Source organism: Galeopterus variegatus, unplaced genomic scaffold, assembly GCF_000696425.1.
Source record: "Galeopterus variegatus unplaced genomic scaffold, G_variegatus-3.0.2 Scaffold4393, whole genome shotgun sequence".
Lineage (NCBI taxonomy): Eukaryota > Metazoa > Chordata > Mammalia > Dermoptera > Cynocephalidae > Galeopterus > Galeopterus variegatus.
The window spans coordinates 147,939-159,973 of NW_007730504.1; the positions used below are offsets into that span (position 1 = coordinate 147,939).

The following is a 12,035-nucleotide window of genomic DNA, read 5'->3' on the forward strand; positions in this document are numbered from 1 at the left end:
CACCCGGGGTGTTGCCCCCCCCCCTCGCCCAGCCAGTGAGCAGGAACCGGTCTGTATGTGGGATCCGAACCCTCGGCGGGAGCGCCGCCGCGCTCCCAAGCGGCGCACTGTAGCAGTGCACCACCGGGCCGGCCCCCTAACCATCACATATTCTACACAATTATTGAAAATCAATGTTGTACCCCACACATATGTATAATAAAAAATAAAAGATATAAAAAGAAAGGAAGCAATAAAATTTCCCCTATTTGAAGATAATATGATTGTCTACATAGAAAATCCCAGTAAAACTATAAAAAATTAGAATAAATGAGTTCAGAAAGCTCACAAGATAAAAGAGGCTCAGAAAGGTAACAGGATACATCGTAAACATACAAAAATCAATTTATTTCTATATATTCGCAATGAACTTTTGGACACAGATTAAAAATATAATGCCATTTATAATCATGTCAAAAACAAAATACGAGAAAATCTAACAGAACACACACAGGAGGTATATACTGAAAACAACACATTACTGATGACAGAAATTAATGAAGATACAATGGATACACATACCATAATCATGGCCTGGAAAACACAACATAGTAAAGATGTCAATTTTCCCCAAATTGATGCAGAGGCTTAAGGCAATTCCTTTCAAAATCCCAGAAAGATTTTTCATAGATATTATACTAGATTATTCTAAAATTTATATGCTAAGACAAAGAAAGAATTGCTAAAAGAATTTTGAAAAAGCATAAAGTTCAAGGAATCTGTCTAGCCAATTTCAAGATGTACTACTTAGCTACAGTATCAAGACTGTGTTATTGGCAGAGGGACAGAAACATGGGTCAATAGAACAAAATAGAGAACTCATTAGTAGAACCACACAAAATATGCCCAGCTGATTTTTTGTAAAGGTGCAAAAGCAATTCAAGGTGAGAAAGAGGGCCTGTTCAAAAAATGGTGCTGGAGCAATTGAGCACTGAGGCAAAGAATAAACCTCTACCTGAACCTCACACTTCATATAAAAATGAACTGAAAATGGATTAAAGACAAATGTGTAACCACAAAACATTGAGAAAAAATATACAGAAGAATATCTTCAAGATCTGGGGCTACATAAAGTTCTTAAACTTGACACCAAAAGCATGATCCACAACAGGAAAAATGGATGTACTCCAATTGGTACTCTTCAGGACAGAAAAGTCCATTGTCATTTACACACACATGCTTATAGCCAATGACAGACTTACCTGCAGACACACACACATACTCACATGACCCAAGCTCTGTGCGTGAGAGCCCCCAAAGCCTGGTCAGGGGTTTGAGGGCATGAGGTTGGCAGGTCAGCAGGAAAGGCTTCAATAAAGTCAGGCACTGAGAACTGCTAGTGAAGGCAAAGACCAGGTGAACATTGACACTAAATAGTTAAAAGAGTGGCAAGTATAATTAAGGACATGTTATGATTAACATGCCCCAAATCCGCCTAATTTGGCTCAGGAATTGGTAAGAAAAGTGGGTGTTTTGGGAGTATGAAAAGCAAAATATTCTAGTGAGAGGTACAAAGGATTTATAAGAACATCCAAAGACCACTGGATGAAGGAGGCTCAAACGTGAAGCTTGGGGATGAAAAACCAGACAGATTTTGGCTAGAGGAACACATACAAGTGAATGACAATCTATTGGGTGTTGAGCTAGAAGTAGCAGAATAGTGCGGTAAGAACATATGATCAGGATTGAGGCTTTTCAGACAAATGCCTAGGAAGACTATATGACTTTTCAGGCCCCCAGTAGTGCATGAAGCCACTCTCTTCCTGGCAATGTCTTAAAAGAATTCAGAATCCTTTAACAACAGGAGTCTTAGAATGGTATATCTGAGAAAGTGCTTACCATACAGATAAGAGAACTGAGGTACAGATGATAAATGATATCCAAAAGTCCTGAAGCAAGATCATAGCAAAATCTGGACTAAGACTCCGGTCTCTTTATTCCTGCTGATTTCTTTAGTACACTGATTTTGTTACAGCCATTAGTTTGTGTTTACTAAACTAAATCAATTTAGTAATCACTGAAAATAGTATCTTATTTTTAAGATACCTGCTAATTAAATAAATGGTAGTTATTAATATCCATTTTCTCAAAACCCATATAAGTATCTTCAAGGTTTCAGGTAGAGTGCAGCCTGAGTTTTCTCAGGGAATCTTAAGTAATTAGGATTATTGTGTGAACATCCACCTACCTATTTTTTTTCTCCCAAATATGAGGGTACTTCAAAATGTTCATGGTAAAATAGAATGAAAAGATAATACAAACCTTTCCATGTCCTTTCTGATGTACCCTCATACATGAATCAAGTCACCAAACACAAAACAAAGCTACTTCTCTGATTTACACTTGGGAGTATTTGTTGAGAATTTCAATGTACTAGGCATCTGTACCACGTTATACTTGTTTACAGAAAGTGGACGAAACTGGAATAAGAGAAAATTGTACTGTTATTAAATAAAGACATATTAGGGTTATTTTGTAAAGAAGAAAAAAATAATACTCCCATAACTTCACAAGTCCTTGAATGCAGTAAAGAAAACATGAGACAGAGACTACTGACTTAACAAATGGATGACTTTATTAAGAGAGAAGGACAAGATTGGTTTTCACCTCGGTCAAATCATCCAGAACAACAAAAGCACACAGACTTATACAATACTTTGGTTTAAAAATTATGCATATTATCAATGTTAAACCTGATGTTTAAAGAACCAAATGGGACAGAAGGTGGAAAAAACAAACCAAGAAAACACAAGCTTGCATAGATGAATTAATGCAGATGTACGAGTACAATTGGCATGTAAGGGAAGCTTGAGTACTGGAGAGTGCTTTAATGACACTGACCATCTCAAGTTCCCAAGACACATGAAAGTCACCAGCACCGTGTTTTTCATTTTCTTCAATGAGGTCATGAGCAGATGTACGAGTACAATTGGCATGTAAGGGAAGCTTGAGTACTGGAGAGTGCTTTAATGACACTGACCATCTCAAGCTCCCAAGACACATGAAAGTCACCAGCACCGTGTTTTTCATTTTCTTCAATGAGGTCATGAGCAGGAATAAATTGTGCTGTGTGAAGGTGAATTGAAACAGACTTTCCACTAGCCTAGTCCAGATGGGTGCATACATACCCACCAGTACCTACCATCGGTCACCTTTAAGGCATCCATAAAGTGTCCCTCACAGTTAGGCATGTGGTTTTAGGTGGCCTCTTTGTTTTCTGTCCTCAGACAGGCAACTATATTCCATCAAAGTTCTGTTCTGTTCCATGAAATAGCTATTTCAAAGCTGCCTTTCTCTGTGGCGCTTGGCTATAAATTGATGAGCACTTGGGATATCTCATTTGTTTTTATAAATATATCCACATTTCAAATGTCAAAGGATCTCTTATGAAGAATATGAAAGTGGCTGGACGCTGTGTGGTCTCTCTCAAGAGTTCACTTTTACAAATTATAAGACAAATAACAGTATCACCTCAAATTTCCTGAGCAACTTGATTTACATGAGCGAACTCTTGTGTTTTTTAATTCAGCACCTTTTCAAAATATATATTGTACCAGGATAGATTCTTCTTAGGGCAAACCCCATTACAGAGAAGTCTCATTTTGGAACATTTTTTTTATATGCTATCACCCCATTATACCTTCTCAATATTTACAATATTTCATGAAATGAATGTTGGGTTGCCTGGAAAAGGCAGATGAAATATACAGCTATTTCTGAGAAAGGGCAGTTAGCTTTCAGTTTACAGCAAGAGCTGAAGTTATAGCCTATGGGGATTTCAAAGGTTAATTCAATCAGAAGTACAAAAATTCTGACATCAAAAACCCCCTCACCAAATTTAACATCTAGAAACTATTTTAACAATTACAGCCTGAAATTCAGTGCAACAAAAACATATCCTAAGTATATAATGTGTCATACATAGTATATATTCTTTCACTGTCTTCTCTTCATTGTTCTTAATCCTTGCTTTTTTGTGAAGGAAATGTCATTCAAACCCTTTCAATTCTTTTATTCATTATATATGAACCTCAGCAATGAATAATGCGGCACTAAATTACACAATTCTGCCCTTATCTGAAATGTTGAAACTAGCACACTGTTGGCTCTCCACACTATGAAAAGTTACTCAAAAAAAGAAAAAAAGATATTTTACTTTGCTGAGAATGCACAAAAACATATTAAATCTATTAGGAACATGATACTAGGCAGAGTTCACATACGTATAAGGGAAAGAGAATGGTTTTTAGGGCCAGATATTTTCACAAATAAACATGACTACCTGGCATGATTCTGTTAGTTTGTGGCATCAAATAGAACCTTTAGTAATAAAATAGAAACACTCTTCACATCAGCAAATCTCCTACTTTGAGTAAATGTCTCTTTTTATGATAATGTTAAGCATTTCAATACATGTAGGTGTTGGTGAAATTCTTACAAATAATCTGAATGTCTTCACTGCACAATAGAACCTTTGGAAATAACTTCCACATAGTCACCTCTCAATTACGGAAGAAGTGATCACCTGGTGTGGAAGCATCTGGCCAGGAAATTCTCACTCTCCTACCAGTCTTTTCAGTCATGCCACAGCTTACTCAGAGATTGACAACACTTGAAACAGGTTGAACAGATTGAAACAACTTGAAACATCAGTGACACCGGTCAGCCACAGTTCAGTGGGAGAAGAGGTCCAAAGCTCCGATGACAGGGATGCTTGGGAATCATCTGTGAATTTTATATCTCAACGGAGAATTGACTGCCATTCACACATAGGAAGTACGTTGACCTCAGGTGGAGTCAAACTAATTTAAGGCAATACTGCTCCTCACAGACATTGCTGGTATAAAGTGCAGGTCTCACAGTAAAGGTGACTCTGTAATAATGAGATTTTCCCAGTTTACACCTTAAATTTCAGCATTTCTAATGACAGTTGTTAAATGCCAAGAGCAGCAACAGCCTCTGACTCTTCCCTTTAATAGTCTTACATATCACCTCGTATAAAGAGATTCTTCCACCAAGAATTTGAATGACATTGTGTCCCATGCGGCATTAACAGGACAGTCTCCAGTTTGCTTCTCCATGCCCATATTACCTATCATAGGCTAAGAAGAAAAAAGTATTCTATCATCAGTAAGATAAACAGATATGGCTTTAGGACTCACAGGCACCACCAGATATGAGGAGAAAATAGGACCATTTTACAGTCACTTCTTTATGAGTAACAAGTAATGGATCAAGTATTTTTAAAATCTTTCTTTTTGCTGAAAGATCAGGTTTTGATTTTTTTTATGATTGTTTCTAAAAAAGCCTATGTCATCAGAATATGGCACACTATGTATAGCAAAATCTACCTGAACAGTGTTCCCTTTCATTAACACTCCCTGCATGAACACTGTTTTCCCAAATTGGAACAAGTCTTTGACTGCAAGCTCTATTTTGTTCTTAGCCCTTTGAAAGCTGTTTACACAGGGGTCTCACTCTTTTACTGGGCTGAAGATCTTAGTTATTTTCCAAGAAAATCATCATTGAATAATGAACCATCTTGGTAGTCCCCAAAGTGATTTTTATACAAAGGCAACACTCATTAAAAACTGAGGCCTTAAAATGTTAACCACTTATTTGGTAAACTGAATGCACCATATTGTAGCAGGTATTTCCAATTTGGCACAAGAGAGAATTTAGAGAAGATCTGATAGCATTAAAGAAAAGTAATTATTAGCTAAAAGCTAATTATTTTTATACTAAAAAGTATACTAAAAAGTCCTGACTTTGAGGGAAAAGCATAAATAACTGTCAACAATGAGTTTACTTATCATCCAATTCAGCTTCATGCTATAGCAAAGAAAAGGGGGAAACCAGTTGGGTACAAAATTTCCTAGAGTGAGTTCAGTGCAACACAAAGCCTAAGTCACACATATTTGGGAGTATGTTGACCTAGATCCAAGTGCCCACTGCTGTTCAGAAAAGGTTTTTCTCTCGGGAGCATCTATCCATATCTTTCTCTTTTAATTTAGGTGTTTCTTTATAATCAGAAAATCATATCTTTTTGTCTTTGCAATTCATTAGTATACTGCTGGTTGTTGTAAAGACACTTGAAAAACAGTAATTTAGGGTATGCAGTCACTTTCTAAAAATCTCAATATTCTTTTAAAGCATGTGAAGCAACTGTCTAGTCCCCCAATACAATAATCATGTCTAACAGTCTTTTGACATAATCAATAGTGGTTTAACTATTTTTATAGTCAAACAGAGTCATTTTTTTTTTCCATTTAATCTGACCCTTATCTAACCTTGCTTCCAGGCAATGATGTACAAAAAATTAGGTGAGGGAGAGAGGTTCTTATGACAAGGCCCTATAACATATTGTGCTCTTTCAGCAGCACTGGTGGTAATGGGGCCTGGCCTCCAGAGAACAACAATACAGAAACAGAAGGATTTTCCAGGGCCAGAGCACTGGTTTACATCACAACACTAAAGCATAATACATTGTGGGCCTAAAAATTAAACTGCATGTGTTCCAGCAGCAGGAACAAGAACAAAATAAGTATTTCCATATTTACATAAAAATGACAAAGCAGAGAACACAGTGAAGAGTGTCTGGCAGTTCATGAAAACACAGTGGTTAGTTGTTTCTATAGTCTCAAAGATAATTATTACATTATTTGAATGAGAAAATAAGAGGATTTAACTGGTTAAGTCTGATTTCTATCTCCTTATTAATAGGGAAATAATTACTCTGATACTCTTAAAAAACTGCTTTACAAAAAAATAAAATAAAATAAAGATAAAATATCTTAAAATTCTAATCTTTTAAAAACCTAAAAAAAAAGTAACAAATTTTCAAAATAGATGTTGAATTGGATATCACAAGGGAAATACCATCTTTGGTCACTAAGACAGATAAAACACTAATATATTCTACTTATGTGTTAAGTGGCCTGACATTTCTTTGAATGAAGTATCTTCAGTTAACATTTTATAATAATAAATATGATTGGATGAAGTACATGACAGGCAAGAGAAATACAGAATTTTTAAAGTAAAACTGACCATTGTATGAGATAGAAAAATAAACATTTATAAAATAAAATAAAGCAAATGGTGCTGCCCATTTGCCTAATTATCAAACAAAAATACACTGTGTTTTTTCTTTAAAGTTATCATAAAAAAACTTTTAAAAACATGAAGCAAAATCACAGGGCAGATAAAGAAAAATATAGCATTACTATATGTCAACAGGCCTAGATTTTGGATATTAATACCACTATCTGGAATTTGACTTAAGTCCAGGACCTCCATTTTGTCTACCCTTCTCTATAAACAAAGCTTTTTCTTTATTCATTTCCTCACAGCTATTCAAAGTCCTTTTATTTTCTCTTTCCTTCATTTCTCCAAAATGACTATATCCCTTAAAGTTTTGTTTCTTTCTAGATTATCATTTGTCCAAAATTTCCATCTTAGATATCTTTTACTCAATTTCCTACAATACAAAAACTTCATGAAACTAAAGATCTTTCTCAAAATGAGAGATCCACATCCACTCTGAGAAAATTATTCTAAATAGCTTCTTGAATATTGCCAGACTTTAAAGTCTATCTGGAAAGATAAGGCAAACAGAAGGCAGGTCTCTGCAGGAAAAAAAAAAAAAAAAGATTAACAACTTCTTCTTTAGTCACCTATATGTTTCTTTCCTAAACAAAAACCATAGTAAAATATCAAAAATATCAGATTCATACAATGAGAAATAACAGCAAGCTGAGGAGATATATTACATACTTGTAACTTGATTGCCATTTATGTTAACTAGGTAGCATGGGAAAATACACATTTTCATGAGGTTAGAAATTTAGACAAAGACTCTAAATTTCTTGAAGAAGAGCTTAAAGGTCTTGTTCAAAGGAATACAATGCCCATTTAAAAATATGTAGAACCAAATACTTAGATAAGAACCACTTCATCAAATTTAACTTCATGTTGAATTTATCTAATTATTGACATGTAAACAAAACACTGCTGAGGTTGCCAACAAATACTGCTATGTCTTTTTTGTGTGCATGCTGTCTTTTACACAAGAGAAAAACTTCAATCTACAGCCAGACAGATGGCATTATCACTTATGCAATTTTCATTTTCAGCTGACCTTGAAAAAGACCTGAGCTAAAATTCCAGAGAATTAAATTTTCACCAAGAAATACTAATAAGTGGTTCATTGCCCAGGGGCTTCAAGGAGCCTTGCTATTGAGGAAGCCACAGAAGAATAAATATTGAGGAATGACATGTAGGCCAATTTTCCTAAGAGGCTTATAAGGATATGCAAAATCTTTACAATCCATATAGTGAGAATCAAATATTTCAAATGCTCCAATGTTTACTTTATGGTTGTGATTTTTTTTTTCTTTTCCTGAAGAATACAAAAAGCAAAGGCTCTGACCTTCAAAATATTATATGCTAATGCACCCAAAAAAGCTATTTCTTATATTCTTTTATTCTGCATCACATCCAAACATGTTTTATTTTGATCATTCATCTCCATAAAATTCTAATTGCTAAAGAAAACCTACACTCCAGATACCAATATTCCATAGCTAACAAAATGGCATTTTACAGAGCTCTTGGATACTATATCCCAGGAGGTATAAACAGCAGAGAGGTGGCCAATATTCAGAAGCTACATTTTCCTATACTGCCCAAGTGATCAGAAATAACCAAAACATTTGAAATGAATTAAAATTATTTATGGTTAGAAAATCACTTGAGGATAAATCTCAGGAATGCACATGTAGGACGAATAAAAACAGTCTGGAATGAATTCTGTATCATCCAGCAATATTTGCTATAGTGAGTCCATTTTCAAGGCAGATTTCTAGGATTTTACTGCTTGTAATGAAAACCTGGGGAGGGGAGGAAGAAAGAAAACACAATTAAAAGAAAATATTTTAAACTCAAGACAGTTTTTCTCCCAGGCAATATAATTTATTTTTTATTTATTTTATTTTAATTTATCAATATACAATGTAGTTGATTTTCGTGTCCCTTTACTTATTCCTCCTTTCTGTCCTCCCTCCCCACCAACCTTCAACATCATATCTGTTCACTTATCTTAACAAGATCAAGGAACTGTTGATTGTGTTTTCTTCCCCCCCCTCCACACCTGATGTTTGTTTGTTTATTTATTTATTTATTTATTTTTAGCTCCCACAAATATGTGAGAACATGTGGTATTTCTCTTTATGTGCCTGGCTTATTTCACTTAATATAACTTTCTCTAAGTCCATCCATGTTGCTCTGAATGGTAGCATTGCATATATATATATATTTTTTAATAGCAAAGTGGTATTCCATTGTGCAGATATGCCACATTTTCCTTATCCACTCATCTGATGATGGACATTTGGGCTTCCAACTCTTGGCTATTGTAAATAGCACAGCAATAAACATGGGAGTACAGATATCTTTTCAACATGATGATTTCCACTCCTCTGGGTATATACCCAGCAGTGGAATAGCTGGGTCATATGGTAAAGCTATCTGTAATTGTCTGAGGAACCTCCCATACCATTTTCCATAAAGGCTGCACCATTTTACAGTCCTACCAACACTGTAGGAGGGTTCCTTTCTCTGCATCCTCGCCAGCATTTTTCATTCTCAGTCTTTTTTATGCATTTCAAGTGGTTCCTGCATTTTTTGTTCTTGATTGTAAAATATTTATATACAGAATCAATGTGTTATTTCAATATTATGCATAAAATGCATGTCAAGGATAGTAAGGCACCCTTTCCCCTCCAAAAAGTGATGCATACATACTGTGAGGGGAAAAAAAAAAACCCATGAGTTACTTCCACTTAAATTAGGGATGGTAAAAATGCCACCAACTGATGGAAATTGTGATGGGCAGGTTGTTTTGATAAAGACATTTATAATGTCCAACTAACCCCATCTTTTAAATAATGTCTTTTGTTTTATTTTCAACATTGGATGAATGTCATAATGCAGGGAGGGAATACTTTTTAAAAATGCAAATGTCTGACACCCAGAGATTCTGATTAAATTAGTATGAAGTGTCACCTGTGCAATGGTGTTCATTTAATGACAGCAGAAAAGGTAATTTAAAGAAATTTGGGAATATTATCATTAGATTTGGTAAAGGATAATAAAAATGTCTCTAAGAAATTTTCAAAAACTAAACTCCATCAATTAATAAGACCTAATATTTGTAAAGTCTATTACACTCCGCAGGCTTCTTTCACATATGAGAAATTTTCAAAAACTAATCAATTAATAAGACCTAATATTTGTAAAGTCTATTACACTCCGCAGGCTTCTTTCACATATTTTATCTTATATGATCATGACAACTCCCTGACACTTTCTATTTAGATTGCTTCCTTTTTATCTTTTTACTTTTTTAGTGGCTGTCTGGTATAGGGGTCAAACCCTGAACCTTGGTGTCATCAGCACCACACTCTAATCAACTGAGCTAAAACCAGCCAGCCCGTGTTTGCCTCCATTTTGTAGATGAGGAAATTAATATAAAACCTACCTTTTCATTATTTCATTTTATAACTCTGAAAGAAATACACATAAGTAAATGTATATCATCGAAAGGGCAAATATGCCCAACTATTCTTTCCATTTTAAAGGTGTGGTCCAATTTAGATATCCATATTCTTTTCTCATTTTCTTTGTCCCATTTTTCTTCTGCATAAAAGTTTTGTGTGGGGAGTGTTTATGTATATTTTAAATCTAATTAATAGAGTCATGAGCAGATGAGAAATAAGAGCCAGTACAGAAAACGTACTCCAACAGATGTACATGGTGGTCACAATTACCCTTAAGAACCTGATGAAAGCTAAGAACCGTGCAAATACAAAGACAGAAAATCTTGCATTCAATTTAAGATGTTTTGTTTTCTGGTTTTTGTCATTTTTGTTTGTTTGTGTTTTCATAAATGAAGAACACTATAACAATCTGCTGAGAGGAAGATAACTTATTTTTCTACTCTAGTGATCAGAAGACAGCATTTGAATTTACACCATGAGGCTTATTGAAAAAAAAGATCCTGAACTTGAACTATATATTTTGTTCTCACCTTTATGAGAAGACTCTGATTTTGAGAAATGACGTGTGGAACTATGCTGGTTTGTAAAATGATGGTGATCCAAATCCTCAGCATCAGTTACGGGAGGTGGTGGTGGCCTGAAGAGAAGCCAGAATTTAAAGAGATATTCTAAATTGGTTACTATAATTCCACATCCCATTGGATTAAATGGTAAAAACATTTTCTGTAGAAATAAAAAGACACTATGCTTTAAATTCTCACTTTAGTACCTGGACAGTTGCATGACCTTAATTCCACATCCCATTGGATTAAATGGTAAAAACATTTTCTATAGAAATAAAAAGACACTATGCTTTAAATTCTCACTTTAGTACCTGGACAGTTGCATGACCTTAAAATAAATCATTTTATCTTACTATTCCTTTGTTTTGATGCACGTAACTCAATAAAAACAATTATTTTCTCAACATTTAATATGTGTGAGGCTCTGTGCTAGAGAAACAAAAATTAATGAAATATGATTGCTGCCATTAATAAGAAATTTACTTCGTTACCAAGAAAAAGGAAGAGGAAGAAAGGGAAAAACAGAAGAGAAGAAAGTAATAAAGTTAAGGAAGGAAGGAAAGAAAGGAAGGAGGAAGAGTAGGAGACAGGCAAGGAGAGAGGGAGGAAACGTTGATAAACATAAAATTTCACGAGTGAAGTTCTTTTATCCACGAGGTGGCAAAGTAGATCTTAATACATTTGCAACTTTTTGTGCCAAAGAAAACAAAATATTTTTTTAAATTACAAAATTTTTACTAAAATAAACTTTTCAATATTTTAATTACTTAATACAGACGAAGATGAAGAACAAAACTACTCTTTCTTTTGTTGGTGTTTCCCAAAGGTGTACCCGAATTTTTCATTAAAGTATGGCACCAGATGAGGTTAAGAT

At 34.7% G+C, this 12,035-nt stretch overlaps 1 protein-coding gene and 2 long non-coding RNA genes across 3 annotated transcripts in view; 1 reads left to right on the forward strand and 2 right to left on the reverse strand.

Moving 5' to 3' along the window:
* Positions 1-2,596: 2,596 nt before the first annotated feature.
* On the reverse strand, positions 2,597-3,089 carry LOC103602973. Its single transcript, XR_551569.1, has 2 exons — positions 2,957-3,089; positions 2,597-2,817 (listed from the first exon to the last, which is right to left on the reverse strand). It is a non-coding gene; the product is annotated as an uncharacterized LOC103602973 (long non-coding RNA).
* Positions 2,811-3,581, forward strand: LOC103602972. The gene is made up of 2 exons (XR_551568.1): positions 2,811-2,943; positions 3,083-3,581. It is a non-coding gene; the product is annotated as an uncharacterized LOC103602972 (long non-coding RNA).
* A 5,178-nt stretch (positions 3,582-8,759) lies between these two features.
* The window catches only part of CCDC50 (coiled-coil domain containing 50), a gene marked incomplete at its 5' end in the record, with an annotated part of 32,546 nt that continues 29,270 nt past the window's right edge, over positions 8,760-12,035 (reverse strand). The window contains 2 exons of the mRNA XM_008587429.1: positions 8,760-8,930; positions 11,129-11,235. Of these exons, the coding sequence (XP_008585651.1) occupies positions 8,911-8,930; positions 11,129-11,235 (127 nt within the window). The remainder of the gene's footprint in view (positions 8,931-11,128; positions 11,236-12,035) is intronic.